General features: G+C 39.6%; 2 protein-coding genes and 1 long non-coding RNA gene across 6 annotated transcripts in view; 1 reads left to right on the top strand and 2 right to left on the bottom strand.

The window, feature by feature from the left end:
• The window catches only part of LOC139964696 (uncharacterized), a 49807-nt gene extending 36058 nt beyond the window's left edge, over positions 1-13749 (top strand). Inside the window, exon 5 of the mRNA XM_071966543.1 lies at positions 13373-13749. Coding sequence (XP_071822644.1) covers positions 13373-13675 — 303 coding nt within the window. The 3' untranslated portion in view covers positions 13676-13749. The remainder of the gene's footprint in view (positions 1-13372) is intronic.
• The window catches only part of LOC139964701 (uncharacterized), a 104592-nt gene that overhangs the window by 10056 nt on the left and 74368 nt on the right, over positions 1-20168 (bottom strand). The window contains exon 1 of one of the 4 annotated variants that reach the window (XM_071966553.1): positions 8981-9225. The exons of the other annotated variants lie outside the window; for them this stretch is intronic. The gene's annotated coding sequence lies outside the window, so the exon portion shown is untranslated. Of the gene's footprint in view, positions 1-8980; positions 9226-20168 lie in introns of those variants that run through there. 4 annotated transcript variants of the gene reach the window in all.
• LOC139964722 (uncharacterized) overlaps positions 1-20168 on the bottom strand; it is a 41174-nt gene that overhangs the window by 1620 nt on the left and 19386 nt on the right. The window lies entirely within an intron of this gene.

Below are 20168 nucleotides of genomic sequence, written 5' to 3'. Positions count from 1 at the left end.
CAAAGTCAATTTCAAATAAGCAACAACTTTAGATATATGCTGATCCGTGGGATGAGAAAACGTGGAGTACTGTCTATGATGACTGCTACACTGCAGTTACTTTGTCTTTGTTGTTGGCTCGTGCCTTTGGTATTCCAAATTAAACACAAAGAAAAAAACTCTTCCCAAAGACAATTCCAAATAAGCAGCAACTTTACATACATTCTGATCCGTGAGATGAGGAAACATGGAGTTCTGTTTATGACAACTGGTAAACTGCAGTAACTTTGTCTTTTTTTGTCGGCACGGTGAGCATAAAAATCTCGAATCTGGTTGCGTTTCACACCACCAGGCAACTTGTAGACAACTTTTTGGAAAAATTCCCAGCCACCGAGACTTGCAATTTGGTATAATTCAGATTTAACACGTAGAATAATTTGAAGCAAACATCAATGGCTTCATAAATGTCCTCTGGGGTAGGGCATGTCTCTGGATGATCACAAATGACTGCTTGGGGTGTATTTTGCTTCCTCCAAGAAGTAACACATATTGCTGAGGTCTTTCTGAAATCTTTTGCAAATAGAATTCCAAGTTGATGCTTCCTAAGTAACAACAAAGAAAAGAAAAGAAAATTCCCATCATAATGAAGTTGTGTTAAAACCTTCTTGGAGTATAAGCAGTTTTTTACATGTACCCCTCACAAAACATGAACATTCCTTAAAAAAATGCACACAATTTAATCAGTTGTGATTCTAACTTCTTCAAGTACGTTTGAATCTAGAAAGCCAGATGGCCTATAGTGATTACTTGTCAAAACAGGAACTTGCATTAAACTTTCATCAGACAAGGTAGGCAACTTTTATAACCAATGCATCATGTTAACATTAATGCTTAAAACAATGCTCACTCCCACTGTATGCAATTGTGTAGATTGATATGAATTATAACAGCTAGATCATTTTCATAAGATAGCTAAATTATAGTTGGGCCTAGGTCTAAAAGTATCACCAATCCACATCAGCTTCGGCCTACTTGCTACAACTTACAAGCTAAAATGGCAATTAGTGGTAATTATATATTGCATTACATGAATATATGTTTATCCCTTATTGAACATAGTACCAGCGTAACTATAGGCCCATGCCCGATGCTATTTAAAATGCATTGTCTTGAAATAGCCTAAGTATACCCTACTAATACTAGGCCTAGAAGTAGTACTAATTAAAAAAGTGACTCGCAGGGTATACGAAGTTACGGTTAACGCACAAAAAGGAATAGAATGCACTAGATTACAATAAAGGCCTAGACCAAAGTCCTCCGTCCGTCCGAAGGCAATTCCGTTTAATGTTTACTTGTATGTAGGCTACACTGATTCGTTGACAATTATGAGTTGACTATGACAAACAGCAGCTAGCCTATTATATTAACTTATAGTATGACTTTAACGTTAGGTCTACGTAACGCAAGCGATTCAAATGCATTCGTCTATCCAGCTTAGTCGTGGGTCTCTAAGCATATCTCGTTCTTGTCACGTACACTTACATAATTTCAAAACATACCTTCGAATTTTTCAATCAATTCTTCCAGGCCCCAGTCTCCTATAACGTCATTTTCATGCCATTGTAGCTCGTTCTCGCACACTGAGTACGTAACGTTTTGTGGCTTGAACGTTTATATGGCTGTGGTTACTATAGTACATTTAGTAACGATAAATGTCGACAAACTGGTACAAGTATTGCTAGGTACGGTAAATGGGTGTCCACGGTACCGTGGTATCGTTTAAACACTTAACTTACACTAAGAATCCAGCTGACGGGAGGTTTGACCAATCAGAATGCTCGAACTGAAAGTACACTTCTGCAGGTGTTAAAAAATCCACGCTACATAAATTATGTAACCCTACTCAGGGTCAGAGTAACCCTTCAGGTGTAGGGTGAACGGTTACACCTGGAAAGTGTTAAAATTCAACACTCCATTTTTTTGCGTGTATGTCGCATATATAGAGGGCCTACATAGGCGGTTTATATTGAGTGCCTACACAGGGGGCATATATTGAGGGCATACATAGGCTGTTCATATAGAGGGTCTACATAGGCAGCATTCATAGAGGGCCTACACAGGGGGCATTCATAGAGGGCCTACACAGGCTTTATATAGAGAGCCTACACAGGAAATATATATATATATAGAGGGTCTACACAGGGGGCATAAATATAGGGCCTGCATAGGCCACATATATAGAGGGCCTACATGGGTGGTATATATAGAGGGCCTGCATAGGCAGCATATACAGTGGGTCTACATAGCTGGCATATACAGAGGGCCTGCGTAGGCAGCATATACAGAGGGTCTACATAGGTGGAATATATAGAGGGCTTGCATAGGCATCATATATAGAGGGCCTGCATAGGCGGTATATCCAGAGGGTCTACATAGGTGGAATATATAGAGGGCCTGCATAGGCTGCATATATAGAGGGCCTGCATAGGCGGTATATATGCATAGGTGGTATACATAGAGGCCTACATAGGCTGTTTATGTAGAGGGCTTACATAGGCCGCATATATTGAGGGCCTACATAGGCCACATATATGGAGAGTCTACACAGGCGGAATTTATAGAGGGCCTTCATAGGCAATTTATATAGAGGGTCTACATAGGTGGCATACATAAAGGTCCTGCAAAGGCCACATATATAGAGGGTCTACACGCGGAATTTATAGAGGGTTTACACAGGTGGAATTTATAGAGGGCCTGCATAGGTGGTATATATAGAGGGCCAATACAGGTTGTCTAACATACACTGCCTTATAGAAGGTATAAATGGTAAATAGATTCTCTGTAGGTTTGTGCGAGAGAAGAATTAAGGAAGAGAAAAACCTGTGATTTGTACTTTTAACATCATGACTTGGATGTCTGTTGCCCTGATAAGTATTTGAAGTATTAAACTTGAATATTCATATTCATTTAGCAAATGAGAGGACTTGATATATAATTGAATTATATCTGAGAAAAGTACCTTAAAACAAATCAAGAATATGTTAACTACGAAAAGACTTTTTTCATTTTCATCTGTCAGTATTGGAACAAAACTTATCTAGCAGTCCCAACCAGGGTAAATAGTGTATGCAGAACGTCAACAAGCACATAACTTCACTTCAGAGTTTTCTTCTGCCTTTATAGACCACAAGGGATACATTCTTCTGTCCCATAGGCCCTGAACCAGGCAAATGCGTACGGATACAAGTTACATTTCATAAAATATCATAGACTACAATGTCACTGCAAAGTTACTAAGAGTTGGAACTATAATGTTCTGAATAACAATTAAAGTAGTTTTTCCATCTTATAAAAAGTGAAGGAATGGAATTGACAATATTCCATATGATTTCCAAAATATCTGTAAACAGCCATTCATAGAAAATTAACACAAAAAACAACATAATGATGTAAGTATGCAGGCGCGTATCCAGGGGGGGGGCGTTGGGGGCGAAAAAGAGGAGAGGAGTAAGAAAAAGAGGAGAGAAAAAAAAAGAGAAGAAAAAGGAAAAAAGAGGGGAAAAAAGAGGAGGAGAGGAAGGAAGGGAAGAGAAAAAGAAGAAAGAGAGAAAAGGAGAAAAGGAGGGAGTAAAAGAAAAACGCCAAGACACCGGGAAGAGAAAGAGGAACAGTGACATCATTACAGCGCCGACCCCTATTATATACACTGGGTAGCCAGTGACGGATCAAGGATTTCGAAAGGGGCGTGTGCCTCACCCTACCCCTTACACCGACAACTCCATTTTTGACGTTTCTATTTTTCCTCTCTCACTCATTATCTATATACTATATATGGTCTACCATAACGCGTGTGTGTGTATATAGGCCTTAAACAATTGTAGAATTGTGCTATGAAACCAAATGTGGCTGGTCTCGAACTCGACCGTGTTGTCGGGGAACATGACGCATTTCGGGAAGGGGGCGACCGCCCCCACCCTTCAGCATATTTCTTTTTTTATGATATTGCTAGTAATTTCAAAATTGAAAGTGCTCAGATGCAACTTACAAGGCCTGGGAAGTGTCATTTCCAGCGATCTGGGAGGCATTTTCGGCCAAAATTTGATTGTACGCTTCGCGCCAATAAATGGTCCTGGGTAGTGCCATTTCCAGCCATCTGGGAGGGATTTGCGGCAAACTTTTCTTGTACAGTTCGCGCCAACTCATGATGGCGCTACGCTTAGATACTTTGCCTACAGGCTTCGCCTCTCCCGTGGCAAATTCCTCGCTACGCGCCTGTTCGAATTTGTAAAGCAAACAGCAGATATCACATAATATCAGTGAGCATGAAAATGGCGTTCCAGGATGAACAGCCTCAAAACTGTCCGACTTGCCCGAAAAATAACCAAAAATTTTCGCGCGCTCTGCGCGCGTTCAACATGTTATTGTCAGTATTATATAAGCAAGCATCGGTTATTAGGCCTACATCGCATGCCATAGTATACCGTACGGTCCGTCAAAGTTGCGCAGTATACCGCGGGATGCTAATGTAAACAACGAAATGTCTTACGTAGATAGAGAAAAAGCATGGAGGTCCAATTATGTCAAAACTATCTTTTACATTAGTCATGGCGAATTAGGGACTGCAGCCCCCGCCCCCTATGCCAATGTGTGTAGTGTTCGGTTTCGGAAATATCTGCTATTTTTCATTTCCTTCAACCAAGTTTAATAGTAGCGCCGTTATAAGAGGTTTTAATATTTGTACACCAATAAATTAACTGTGTCTGAATTTTCGAAAATTTCTGACCATCATTCTTCATCACACTTCCCTCTACTCGTGCAATTTCAGAGCTCCCAACTGACCCGCAATTCGCGGGTTGGACCCGCATTCTAACACCCAAACCCGCTGACCCGCGCAAGCTTCCGAAAAACCCGCATTGTAATTGTCAAGTATACATAAAAAAAATTGCATTCAATTTTGACTTAGCAACCATCATTTCTCTAGCATTTAGCATAATATAGTATAAAACCTCCTTTACAGCATCATTTGAACCACAAATTAGCCTATATTTCTTTTCATTGGGGCGAGCAGCGAACATTTTCATGCCACGGGAAAGAATGAATTATCACCTATACTATTCAATTTATTGATGTTACACACAAAAAAATGCATATTTCTCAGAAAATGTTGGGTGACAAAAGCCTTTATAAGTGCCACCATTTTACATGTAGGCATCATCAGGATTCCCCCCCCAAAAAATGAAAAGGGCAAGGGGACAACCCCTCCCCTTATACCCCTCCCCCAGGACGGCGATTCGTGGCATGGACCAGCATTTGCCTTCTCAAGAGTTGGGAGCTATGCAATTTTGACCGGTCTGTTAGGGGTTGATGGAGGCTTTTCTATATTGGTTGTCCATAGATGAAATTTTGTGTAACATTATGGGTATTTTTTGAAGTGAGTTTATTCACGAGAATGTGAATTTTCAAATTCTGAACAAATAATGGGCTTAAAACCTTGAAAAGTGGGGCTGACGGATATTGTGGGCGGCGCGACGTAGAATCACCTACAAAAACAATGATCCACAGGTCATGCGGTGAGGTCGAACATGATGTGTGACTGGTGACAATATCTTCAACAAGGTTATGGATGAAAAAAAAACTATTGGGAAATACTTGGTTCTCAGGCAAAAGTGTACATCTGGTTGGTCATTTCAAGCCCGAGAAGTGTCATTTCCGGTGATCTGGGGGATATCAAAACCAGAAATTTTCTTGTACGCTGCGCGCCAACCGATGGTGGCGCCCCGCTTAGATAGAAATTCGCGCCCCCCGGGTTAGAAAATCCTGGATACGCCCTTGTATATGGGACAAGTTTTACCACACTCTTAAAAAGTAGAAAAACTGTACAGTGTCTACTGCCTTTCCCGATTTCTCTGTATGTCTACATTTAAGCCACAACATATTGATCTTACTAGCAAATGCAAATTAGGTTTTATATTTTTAAATTTGTCATTGGTGGGTTAAGAGTATACATAAGTCAGCGTGTTGTCAGGAAATTAATACACATGCCATACGGGATGTTTGTCTGTACTCTTAACGGGAGAAAACTGAACGTTTGGCTTATCCCTAGTCTTTTCTACTTTTTCTTTGTACAATTAATTAATTAGTAAAGGTATGGTAATCTAATTTTAACGCAAGTTGAAGTCTATTAAGTTTGTCTCTGGGTGTGGTGGAATGCAAGAATCAACATGCTAAAAGGAACATTCAACATCAGGATAATTGTTTTTTTCAAAGTGGCTATTCTTATGACTAGTTGTAACAATAATGACCTTTTGAGCATGCGCAGTTGCTATTTTTACAGCTAGGAGTACTATTTTCACGACCAGGAGTAACAATAATAGGTTCAGGGTTAGGGCTGGATTGAGGGTTAGAGTTAGGGTTAGGGTTACCCCTACTTCATGCGCAGTTGCTTTATTTACTTTGAATTACTTTGTTGTAAGAATAGTTTATAAATAATTGTTACAACTAGTCGTAAGAATAGCCACGGCCTTGTTTTTTACTTGGGTTGAAATGCAAGACTGACCCGTTCTAGTAAGAACTAGTAGTATTTAATTCATTCGAAATTTACAGTACTGCAAGCAGGGTATATGACCAAAAACTTGGTAACACTTGGTCAAAACTAAAGATTGTTGAAATTATTTAAATTAATGCCCAATATTGTAGCAAAGACCGCATATTTAATTTTGATTATAATTAAATAACATAAAATTGGAACAGTCAATACACACATATTTAGGTAGATATTAGGAGACTGTATTAGAAAAGCAGGTATAGGAGGACTCTCTCATGCAGACTAAGTCAATTGCACACTTTTAATTCGCTCTTAATTTTGCATATCGCTCGTACAGTATACTCCATATTGAGTCTCTCTATACAATATCAATCTATCTGAATTTTCTCCAAAAGTGCCAAAAAGAAATGTTTAGGAGATATCTATTACTGTAGATACTGTACTGTATGATTAATCATAGGCATGGGAGCCCAATTTGATATGGGGGGGGGGGGGGTCTGTAACGACTTGCTCGAAAAATATAACCAAACTTTTTCGCGCTCCACGCGCGCTCAACATATTAATGTACATATCATATTGGCTTTGACATTAGTAATGGCGAATTAGTCGGGCAAGCTTAGAACTATACTTTAATTACCATGGAGCTTTTTTTTAAAACTTCCTTTAGCTACATCATTACAATTTATTTTTCTTTCAGTAGGTGCCCGAAAAATTCTCAGCATATTGCCCGAATTTCTACAAAAATATTTGGTTGGGGGCTGAAGCTCCCCCCCCCCGCCAGCCCCCGCCTCCTACGCCTATGTGATTAATACCTAAGGCGGATTTGGATTTTTGATTTTTTAAGTTGTCAGCCATACAGTGAAGCAGTCCTATGCAACACCCTTAGTACCTGTAGGGTGGTCCGGTCAAGTTCAAAGTATCAAACAGCAAAGAACCATGTAGCATGCATTCAGTGCATGGGCGGCGATCCTGGGGGGGGGGAAGGGGGATATATCCCCCCATGAAAATGGGTGGAGGGGATGTAATACACCATATCCCCCCCCACACCAAATGCCAGGGATAAGAATTTTTTCATGCCTACATTTATGCATCATCGTGAATGTACGGCTCTTTTTTAGCTTCATTTCTCGCCTATCATAAACGCAGTGCGATCTTTTCAAATATACCGTCTTTATAAAGCAAGAATAGTTGACTGTAGGCTTCATTGGCCCTATAACAACAAAATGTATTATTGCGCCCACGGTATTGATATAGTACATATATGCACCCTCACAGTATTCATATCATTGATTCATATAGGCCCTATAGTAGGCCTACACACGTACATGTTCCCTCGAACAGCTGAGAATCTCATGTTACCAGGGTAATGCTTAATACACGTTTCACCTGGATGCCCTAGCAATCGGTACCTAGGAATGTAACTATGTGTAATTGTGTATTGCATGTGTATAGGCCTATAATAGCCTGCATGAGGCCATTTTCTTCATCGAATAATATAAAAGAGCTCTCGAACATTCTAACGTAGCGCCTGAAACAAGATTGACAGGGGCAATTTTCCCAAAATAACACCCGAAATTAAAAAAAAGTATTTTGGATCCTGATTATGAGATATTTCGGACATGATATCCCTATTTTAAAGTTGGGTATTTGCCGCTTGGAAACCTCGGGAAGTGCCGTTTCCGGCCATATAGAGGGTTTGTAAATCCCAAAATTTTCTTGTACGCTTCGCGTAAACTCATGGTGGCACTACGCTTAGATAGTCAACCAGAGCCGTATATAGAGACGGCTCTGATAGTCAACAAGGTCATATCCCCCCCACTCGGAAGTACGGATCGCCGCCCATGATTCAGTGCTGCTGTTCTGGATAAGTTTTACAGAAAGTTTCACAGTACTACTATATAGCAACAATTAAAGGCCTATCAGTTCTTATTCAGCATAGCCTCTTGTGCAGAAATTACATGGTTTGTGGTACTGTGTATCCATCCCTCACGCAACAGTTGTGCGTCTCTGAAAATTCTGATCTGTCCTTTCTTGCACAAATCCTATTCATTATAAGTCAAAGGTTAGATCAAATGATTTGATTTGACAATCTAAGCCACGTTTTGTCTGTCCCTTTATACTAGATAACGATGTCCTTCCTCACGGACATTGGATGACCTATACCCGTGTAAGATCTAAATGTGATTAAGTGCTTGGTTATGGTTGATAATTAAGATGTACTCTACCTGTTTCATAATCGTTCAATTATACATACTGTGAAACAATTTCAACTTTGTCTTTCGATGTACGCATCCCTTACGAACGAAACTTGCGCTAATTTATTATACTGATGCAATGTTTTATTTTAATGCAAGGTGAATTTCCCACAGTACGTACTGTCAACTTTAACTATAGTAACTAAGTAAAGTAAGAGCTGTTATATTAGGATACTTAAGCGAAAAATTGAATCACGCTCACCATTGAACAGCACCATTGAACTCCTCCAGATATGTCCTGCAGCAAACGTCATACATGCTATAAAATAAGATGGAAAACGTTGATTCACACAAGCCACCGATGTAAACAATCTTGAGCGCCAAAAGCAGCTTCCTTTTTTGGTTATTGATATCAGAAGTAAATGAGTGATTGTTTCCTAAGGTAACAAAATATGACAATCAATTATGTACCGTAAAATCCATTTTATTAATCCTTGTGTAAGCACGAACTTGTCTGTTCCTTTAACTTTGTAACACGGCGCCGCGCCGGATATATAAACGGCATATATATGCATACATTGTAAATGCGCGCACATTATATACGTAATGTGTTGTAGTCTACTACAGAACAACAGGTATAATCATAACGCAGCGTAAACATTTACAAGCGCGCGTGACGTTGCTCGATCACAAGCCAATCACATTTGTGTGTAATGGTAGCCCCGCCCTGTAAGTTGAATATTGACAGGTGTTTAAGTCATGTGCTGTCTGTTGTAAATGAGACGATCGGCGCATTGATTTGGATGTTTTGTAATGGACTATTTATCCGCAATTTAATATGTTCTCCTTGACTGAAATATGAATTTTTGTTTTACAATAAGTTCGTGGGCGTTTAGTCCCGTCCTCCTTCAATCTTTCCAGTTTTTGAAAGCTTTTACACGCTTTCGCTTTGTGCGTAGAAGACCACATACGCAGTGTTTCTGAATTTCCACTACTCGCACTCATTGTCAATTGAAAAATAGAGGCCAATCCACGAAGTTGCATGTCTCATCGCAATCACTTTTACGGATAATTTATGAGCTATGTAACAATTTGTAAAATTCACACCTTATTCATGAACGCCGCACTGAACAAGTTGTACTTCTAACACTTGACTTCAGCATCATTGTACCTATATTTCGTAGCTTTGAAATTAAGGTGTGTCCAACATTTGTCTTTGTATTCCTCCCTGTATGGAAGAGATGAGATGTGAATCCCCGTAAGCAGGTGTAGATTAACTTACTCTTCAGGAAGTTTGGTGTCTGTGGCCCATAGCTTCGCACCCCATGGAGCAGCGGCGTGATTTAATGTGTGAAAGTTGGGGTGGGTCGGGGGGGGGGGTAGCATGGGGAGGGTCTAAGGGGAGGGGTGTCACTCCATTTTTTTTATTTGATATAGCCCCTAGATGTAATGTGGTGCAATTTTTATAGGTTATTTCCCAGTACTTGTACTAATAATGCTATCTGCATATAAATCTTGCCAGATTTATTAAGCGTTATAAACAGTATCAAATGGATTTTAATAAGAATCGTCACAATGGGTCGATCTTTTTTTATAGCTATAATGACATTATGAATAAGTATAAAAGTATCGCAGCGTTGCCAGTATTGCTGTCATAGCCAACCAAATTACCAACTGAATTGGATAAAAGAAGCCAACTCAAAGTATCGGGGAAAGTGTGTGTGTGGGGAGGGGGGCAAGTAACCTCAATTGCCCCCTGTAATCCCGCCTATGCTCTGGACTCCTGCCTATCAACCTCGGGGAGTATGTGTATCCCATTTTTACTAACACTGACCCGGGAGTTTGTCCCTGAGCTTATACAAACACGGTAAGCTGCAAGGGCTTAGGGGTAAAGGTCGTCACCTTCCATTATGCTTTGATAGTTTTTTCCTAACATTTGCCTCAAACATTTAAACTAATTTTTCCTATTTTCTTAGAGGAGAAAAACCTCGACATAATGAATACAGTGTAATTAAGAATTTTTTCTCCTTTTCAATATAAATATAGGTTCGAATCCTGAAATCATCGGATGATGACGTTTCAGCGACCACTCACGTCGAGCAGCTTACACGTGATAAGCAAAGGCGCGGGAAAACCAAACCACTTTCTACTCGAAGAGCAGACGATATGCGTCGTGCTGGTAGACAAGCTCAGAAAAAGGTTGAGAAACCAGAGGAACTGCAGCAAGGTGGGTTTACATTTCAATTAATTATAATTTCTAGCATATCGATGAGCTCAATGATTTAATTTTAAAGTTTTAAGATCAGTTTGTAAATTATTTTAGAAAGGTTCTTCCTCCACTATATTGTTCTTCTTTCCACTTCAGGAACATATCGTGCTACGAAAAAAGTCGATGTCCACCACCAACACCGTCTAAGATTGCTGATACGTCGACTCTTGACCAGAGAGATCGCTCCGTGGATTCGTGTTCTAGTCAACGCGACAACCCGACACAAAAAAATCCAACAAGCCCTCTATAACATCAGCCGAATCTTCATCTGATGACATCATACCAATAATTCCAGAATGGAGGATGAGAAACAGGCCTGTCGAAGAAAAGGTCAGTGATGTGATGTCGGAGGAGGAGGAAGCAGAAGAGGAGGAAGAGGATAAGGAGGAGGAGGAGGAAGAAGAAGATGTAGAAGAGGAGGAGAATACTGTGGCCAATCAAGAACAACTCAAGGAAGTAGCACGTCATAGCGAGGAGCCAATTATAAATAGAAGAGGCAATGACGTCACATCGCGGGAAGAGCCAGTGAGCGATTGGATTGCAGGAGATGGTTCCTGGCAAGATGAGAGACAGGATCAGATGGAAGAGGAACAAGAACCAGCGAATGTATCCATGTCAAGAAGAGCAGGCCCGGGACAAGGAAGTCTCGCGAGGGAGCAAAGCAGAAGGCAAGAAGAACTGAACAATTCGAAATCAATTGAAAAGCGAATGTCGAGAAGGGAATCGAAAAGATCAGAGAAACGAGAGATGGAGAAGAAAACGAGAGAGAAGAAGAAGAAAGTCACCCTGAGAGAAATCTTAAAAGATCAAGTCGACAAGAGACAGGAGGAAATTAGGATCCAGAAGGACAATGAACTGAAAGAACTTCTTAAGGATGAAAAGTTCGCAGAGGCTTACAGACAAAAGAAACAGAAAGAGGAAGAACAAAAGAGGAGAGAAGAGTACTTGCGAGAAAACGGTTCCGTTTCTGAGGAGATTGGCGACGAAGACATAAGGCAATTCAAATACAGAGCGATCCAGAGACAGATTGCTGAGAAGGAAGAGCGACGAAAGATTCAGAAGCAGCAGAGAGCAGAGGAAGAGAAGCGATTGGAAGAAGAAAAGAAACGCAAGGAAGAGATGAAGTTGGAGAGATACTTTGAGCGGTTGAGACTGAAACGTGAGAATGAAAAACAACAGCTGAAGCAGCAGAGAGAGGAAGAGGAGAGGAGAGAGAAGGCGCAAGGGATCCTGGATGAAATAGAAACAATTGCAGAGATGAGGAAGAGAGAAACGAGAGCAAGACAAGAAAAGATGATGCAGCCAAAGAGATTATCAGACGAAAGGAGACAAAGGTTGTCTGTTATTGATGAAATTGATGAAAGTAATAGGGAGAGAGAGAACACATCAAACCGCTGCAGAAGTCAATTGCCGAGTGATTCTATTGACGATCTGTTACAGAGGAAGGTATTTATGAATTATAAAAGCCATCCTAATTATTTAATTTTAAAGACCTTTCCTCAATATTGAGGATAAAGTAAAAAAAAAAAAATTTTTTTCAATTCCGAAGATATGTCATATGTTTGAGCATTGCTGTTGATACATACTGACGAGAATCTCCTGTCATACAGACGACGACCTTACATAACGTAGTTTTAATAGTAGAACAAACATAAGCAAACAATATACGTGTGATACACGATAAATTACGAGACGGAGTAGCGTCGCAAATTGTTGTAAGATACAGAATCATTTTTCCCACTTAAAAAATGCTGTCTCAATTTCGGATACCCCCCCCCCCCACACACACACATACAACCACCTTCAAAAATATATGAGTATCATTATTTATCTGGACTAGTTGCTAAATGCTTTAATGACATCTTACAAATATCTTCAGGTCAAACAAAATCAGCCAACGTCTCAACCAAACCAGAGGAGCCCCGTCGAGACGAGAGAGGTTTCTGGGAGAGGACACAGAGTTGGTGAACTTGTCAACCAGAGCATCGGCTTTAGAAATGTGAGAATTATATAATCTTGATTTATGGGAGCAGGTAATATGAGGGTAATATTCTCGAATTAAAGTGATAAATTCAAATTATATTTTCACCTTTCCCCAGCTTCATTCAACGTTCCCAAAGTCCTGATGACAATTGAGAATGGTTGGGTGGGTTGGGGGGGGGGTAGTGTTTTTACAATCTTGACCCAATTTCTTCTTTTTGTTCTAATTTAAGTTGGACAAATACACAATCTAAATTCCAATGGCTATATTCTTTCTTCTCTGACCTTAAATCCTCGACCTTTGTTTGAAACCTCACAGTACGTCATAAATGGTTGGGCAATGCCCAACTCTTTCCTCCATCCTGATATATCGTGAAATGTATTTTACCCTGTTTGTGTTCACAGTTCAGCAACAGATACCAAAGTAGGTTTCATGCATCTCGCTTCCCTGCTGCCATTACCAAATCAGTTCGGCCTCTAAGGGTCCATGCCAACCCAACCTACGGCTCACGGATAACAGGGAGTGACTTCTCTAGACACCAGGCACTCAACGGTCAGAACAACAGACCACAACCATCAACTGTGACAAACCAAAGAGAAAAACCAACTAGACCAAAAGCTGCAGTTGGGGAACGTCCACCAGTTCCCTCAGTTGGAAGGATCCCGGAATCTGCAAGACTGTTCTTCCAACGGCAACACCGGCATTAAAGACCGGGCATGACTCGGACTTGGCCCAGATGAAGCTTAAGTGTCCCCACTCCCATTCCTCCCCACCCTTCCTTCCCTTCTCCCCCTCAACCCCCCTTTTTCCGCCCCTTTTTTCCCTTTTTTCTTATTCTTCATCCCCATTTTCCCCTTACGCCTTTTGCCCCCTCGGTATCCCTCCCCTATTTCCTCCTTTTTTCCCTCCCCGCCTTCTCCCTCTTTTTTTCCTTTTTTTCTATTTTTTTCCATCCCGCCCTACCCCCCTCTCCCCGAGTCCAAAAGCCCAAACTACTTTTTTGTCGATTGATTGCACGATGTTTTTAATTCCATTTTCCACTCCTCTCCACCCCACCCCGCCCCTCCCCCGTATCCCTCCTTCGGCTGAATTCGCGTTCCGAGTTATGAGTCATGTCTGAGCCGAGTTGTTTGGGAGTAACATCAGAAATTAATATAGCCTCATGAGATTCTAATTTAGTCAGGGATGTTCATACTAACTGCTGCTCTTTGAAGTGAGAATCGTGAGAATTGAAACTAAGTGATGTCTGAGTCAAGATGTTTTGGAGCAAAAGAACAGATGGAAACCAGCCTCTGAGAATGAACGTTGATCAGGACTTTTAGTAATACTATAGCTGCTCTTTGAAAGTGGGAATCATGAGAAATGAAACTGATTTATGTCTGGGTCGAGCTATGTTCGGAAAGGGAACGGACGGAAGCCACTGTATCCTTCTGGGAATGAACGTTGATCAGGACTTTTAGTAATAGCTGCTCTTTGAAAGTTGGAATCATGAGAAATGAAACTGATTTTTGTCTGGGTCGAGATATGTTCGGAAAAGGAACGGAAGCCACTGTAGCCTTCTGAGAATGAAATTTTAAGTGTTAAAGGACTTTTAATATAATAGCTGCTCTTTGAAAGCAAGATTCATGAGAACTAAATTTGTGTCATGTTTAGGTTGAATTAGGTTAATTTAGGTTAATTAAAAGATGAGAACAATGTAAAATGAAACTGAATCTGAAACTAAAGATTTTTTAAATTAAATTTCAATCAATACATTTGCAACTCAATATAAAACTACTTACCCCTGTTTAATGTTCTCTCGTTTATCCATTCTATCTACAAATCCTTGTCAACCTATATTTTCAGATTTTCCCAAAAATGATTTATGTTATTCTACTATATGTTATATATATTTTGGCGATGTTTTGAGAACTTGCAATAAATGGCAACACATGGCTTTCCATCTCCGCTGTTGTTGGTCCACCCTTAATTTTTGTAGAGTTATTTTGTAGGCCTAGGCCAAAGGAGTGTTGCCCATATGAACGTCGATTTTAGGAAGGGGGCGGGGTGTTCCCCTCTTATACATTACATCTTTTTCCGTCCACTTTTGTACTATGGATTTTTAATGTTTTAATTGACAAATCTGTTTCATGATTGACGAGATATGATAAGTTGTCAATTCAAGACATTTTGCAGAAAATTGTTCAATTGCTCTGTTAAAACAACTGAGCAATCCAACATTTTTCTGATGTTTGCTAAGATATTATCTTTTTATCTAAACAATTTTACTGAAAAATGTCAACTTAATGGGGCAAAGTTTTTCTTATGTTGATGGCACTTTTAAGCTTCCATACTCTCCCATTGAAACAAATTGATGTTTTCTCAATACAGAGCTCTGCTGTGGAGTGTATGCCTATAGTTGAATAAAGTGAGGGGGGATGCACATACTCCTGCTTTTTTTCTAAGTGGGGGGAGGAGGGTGGGGATTCCCTTGTTCCTATGCCTAAGAGGTATTAATAGTTGAACGTGGGTAAATTGGTTGTAGTTAGTTTATGTTGTGGCTTAGGAAGCGATGGTGTTACCTCTCTTTCTCTGACGTGTAGTATTAAGGGCTCGAAAATCGCTACAAGAGAACAAGAAAAATTTAAAAATGCTGTAACATCGGTCTCCCAACAACCCTTTCCCTAACTAATAACAGTAACCTTCTACATCCTCCAATTAATTATTCCTATGAAGGGAACATGATCAAATTTCGTTTCGTTTATTTCTACCATCAAATCACAATGATGCAATTTCTATGGTTAATACACAGTTATAGGCAGGGACGTAGCTAAGGCCTGATGATTGGGGGTGTAGTTGCTGAAAGTCCAACTGGATGGGTTTTGAAGCCAGAAAATTCCGACTGCTGCCTTGTATCCCCCCCCCCCCCCCATCCCGCGCTACTCGTCAACGATACGGTAAGTGTCAGTCAGACAGACACCCCATCTTTCGCGACTGCACTTTTGTTCCGAACTTTTTTTCGATACATTTGTACCCACTGGCACTCACTTAACAAACAATTAGCCCCCATCCCTTCCCCAACCAAATATTTTTATGAAAATTCGGGCAATATGCTGATAACTTTTCGGACACCTACTGAAAGAAAGATAATTTGCAATGTGTATTTCAATGGTTAAACTTATATTATCATTACTATTAATGTTGTAACGACTTCCCCAATAATTGTAACCAATGGAAGGGTAGCCACACGGAAAATGATTGTATGTTATGGCATGCGATGTAAAAGCCGATGCATGCCTTTATGATATGCACATTAACATCTGGAACGTCTGGAACATACGAAGTTTTGTATGGTGGAGTATAAGAATCGCGAGATACAATTTCTCATAGTGGCAAGGAAACGTGGTAAATATGACTGATTAAAGGTCAATTTTGACCGAAATTTTCCAATTTTTAGGTCATTCACAATCACAGGAATATATGAATAGGCCTAGATAAACTAGAGTGAGACAGTCGGAAATTCCGACTCCAATTTTCCAACTATCGTCAGTTTTACCAAGTTTGTGGTGAGATCCCCCCCCCCCACACCCCCTCTAGCGACGTCCCTGGTTATAGGAATGAGGCAGCGGGACCAGAAGTAAGATAACTTTTCGAGCCCGGCCCCTTACGTAGTAAAACGAGAAGATTAAAGTTTATATAGAGAAAAGAAAAGAAATTTAATGGAAAATTTGTTAATTTGTAGAAAAAAAATAATTACTGCTGAAGTGTTGCTACGCTTCATAGGTAAATTGGACCAAAAAATATTTATTAATATTTAAGATACACATCGTATTGTTGTATTCTGGGTACCCGCGGGACTGGTTCATGTGTCTCCATTGATTATGATCAGCTTACTCGAACCATACTTAACTTTCATCATTTTTTTTTTTAAACACGAGATAGGTATACGCGTCAATAAACCTTTATTCCTTGTTGTAGATTACGGTTACAGCTTAAATAGATGCCACCAATGGAATCACAAACGCTGCTACTTTATGTTGCATCATCTCTTTTATTGAGAGTATCAGCTGATTCACTGGCTTCATTTTAAGCTGTAACCGTTATCTACAACAAGGAATCGAATATCTCGTGTTTTTTTAACTTTATTTTTTTTTTATGAAACTTAAGTACGGCGGCACATGAACCAGTCCCGCGGGTACCCGGGATATAACAATACGAGGTGTATCTTAAATATTAGTTAATATTGTTGGGTCCAATTTACCTATGAAGCGTTGCAACACTTCATCAGTAATTATTTATTTCTACAAATTAACAAATTTTTCATTAAATTTGTTTTCTTTTCTCTATATAAACTTTAATCTTCTCGTTTTACTATGTAAGGGGCCGGGCTCGAAAAGTTATCTTACTTCTGGTCCCGCTGCCTCATTCCTATAACTATGTATTAACAAATGTAACATCATTGTGATTTAATGCTAGAAATAAACGAAACGAAATTTGAACATGTTCCCTCCTTGGAACAATTAATTGGAGGATGTAGAAGGTTACTGTTATTAGTTAGGGTATGAGTTAGGGGGGGGGGGGGGGTTGTTGAGAGACCGATGTTACAGCATTTTAAATTTTTCTTGTTTTTCTTGTATCGAATTTCGAGCTCCTTTACTACACGTCAGAGATAGAAAGGTAACACCATCGCTTCGTAAGCCACAACATAAACTAACTACAACCATATTACCCACGTTCAACTGTTATACCTCTTAGACACAGGATCAAGGGGACCCCACCCTCCTCCCGACGGCCCCCTCTTAGAAAAGTCAGGGAGCAGGAGTATGTGCATTCCCCCTCACTTTTCAACTATAGGCATACACTACACAGCAGAGCCCTGTATTTAGCAAACAGATCAATTTGTTTCAATGGGAGAGTTACGGAAACTTGAAAGTGCTATCAACATAAGAAAATCTTTGCCCCATTAAGTTGACATTATTTCAGTAAATTGTTTAGAAAACAAGATAATATTTTATCCTACATCAGAAAATGTTGGATTGCTCAGTTGCTTTAACAGAGCAATTGAACAATTATCTGCAAAATGTCTAATTGACAACTTATCATATCTTGTCAATTCAACAGTTTTCTGCAAAATGTTCAATTGTTCTTTTCATTCCATCTGAGCAATTGAACAATCTCTGCATTATGTCTAATTAACCACTTATCATATCTCGTCAATTCAACATTTTTCTGCAAAATGTTCAATTGTTCATCTGAGCAATTGAACAATTTTCTGCAAAATATTGACAACTTATCGTATCTCGTCAATTCAACATTCTTAACTGATTAGGTGCGGTCGGGGAGGGGGTGGTACTGACTGATATTTTAATTAGCTCTGCGTTATTCAAACGCTTTTGGCTCATGTAAATATGCATGAGATGCAATAGCCATGATGCTATTTCTTACTTTATGTAAACCACATATTACCACATATAAATTCTACAAAGATACTCAACCAATCTCAGTGGCATTGGAAGTGCACATTTCTATTTCTGTTCTTTATTTCTATATATTTTTCTATCTATCAGAGACCTCCACTAAGCATCCACAACTTGCCCACGCCCTTCCCACAGTGTCCATGGAATGTGATTCCTTGAATCAAACTTCACATGTATTTAAAGGAAACACAAACACATACAAAACAGAATAAAAATCGCCCCTGTTTTAAAATTGGCATGAAAAATGTTAACCTGCACGATACAATGTTCATGGTCGTTTTTAGATTCCAACATTAAACATGGACATGGAGGTTTGTGGAATCCTCACATAAAAAAATAATATCATCTCTAGACATGGTCATTTTGCTACCTGTTTCATTACAAGATATGATGTGTAGATAATATCGTTTTATGGCTACAGTATGAATTCTTCTAATCCTGTGAAAAGACAATGCATTCTCTAAAGTTGAAACCTCAATTTTGATGGTTCGGTTCCGAAATTTCCTTTTCACATATTTGGATAAGGTTAACCGAAGACGCATGCTCATACCCGGACTGTGAACTCTGACCAACTTGGTGTTATACGAACAAGGAAGTTACAAAACAATTGTGAGGATTTGCAGGTATAAATTTATTTACGTGTATCATAACCTACAAATTCAAATTGAAACTACAAATGCTGCGGAGTAAAATGCCAGATAAGAGGGAGGGCGCCCGACGGTTTTGGGCGCTGATAATTTCGACAAACATGGCGACACTCACGCCTTGAAGTGGCTAGTAAGCTGTATTTTTAATCTTTGTCTAATTTCTGTTGATATTCATCCTTCTGTAGATGCGGGGACGTTTATCAGGCCCCAAAATGTCGTGAACCAGTTGATACTCTCAATAAAAGAGATGATGCAATATAAAGTAGCAGCGTTTGTGATTCCGTTGGTGGCTTCTATTTAAGCTGTAACCGTAATCTACAACAAGGAATCGAATATCTCGTGTTTTTTTAACATTATTTTTTTTTTATGAAACTTAAGTATGGTTCGAGTTAGCTGATCATAATCAATGGAGGCACATGAACCAGTCCCGCGGGTACCCAGGATATAACAATACGAGGTGTATCTTAGTTGATATTGTTTGGTCCAATTTACCAATGAAGCGTAGCAACACTTCAGCAGTAATTATTTATTTCTACAAATTATCAAATATTCTATCAAATTTGTTTTCTTTTCTCTATATAAACTTTAATTTTCTCGTTTTTACTATGTGAGGGGCCGGGCTCGAAAAGTTATCTTACTTCTGGTCCCGCTGCCTCATTTCTTTAACTATGTATTAACAAATGTATATCATTGTGATTTAATGGTAGAAATAAGCGAAACGAAGTTTGATCATGTTCCCTTCATAGGAATAATTAATTGGAGGATGTACTGGTTGCTGTTATTAGTTAGGGGAAGGAGTTGTTGTGAGACCGATGTTACAGCATTTTTAAATTGTCTTGTTCTCTTGTATCGATTTTTTGAGCTTCAATACTACACGTTAGAGATAGAAAGGTAACACCATCTCTTCCTAAGCGACAGCATAAACTAACTACAACCAATTTACCCACGTTCAACTGTCATACCTCTTAAGCATAGGAACAAGGGAATCCCTATACCCTCCTCCCGACGGCCCCACTTAGAAAAGAAGCAGGAGTATGTGCATCCCCCTCACTTTTTCAACTATAGGCATACACTCCACGGGGGGGGGGGGAGGGGGG

The sequence above is a fragment of the Apostichopus japonicus genome, chromosome 23, assembly GCF_037975245.1.
Source record: "Apostichopus japonicus isolate 1M-3 chromosome 23, ASM3797524v1, whole genome shotgun sequence".
Taxonomy (NCBI): Eukaryota; Metazoa; Echinodermata; class Holothuroidea; order Aspidochirotida; family Stichopodidae; genus Apostichopus; species Apostichopus japonicus.
This window is presented reverse-complemented; position numbering and strand designations above follow the sequence as displayed.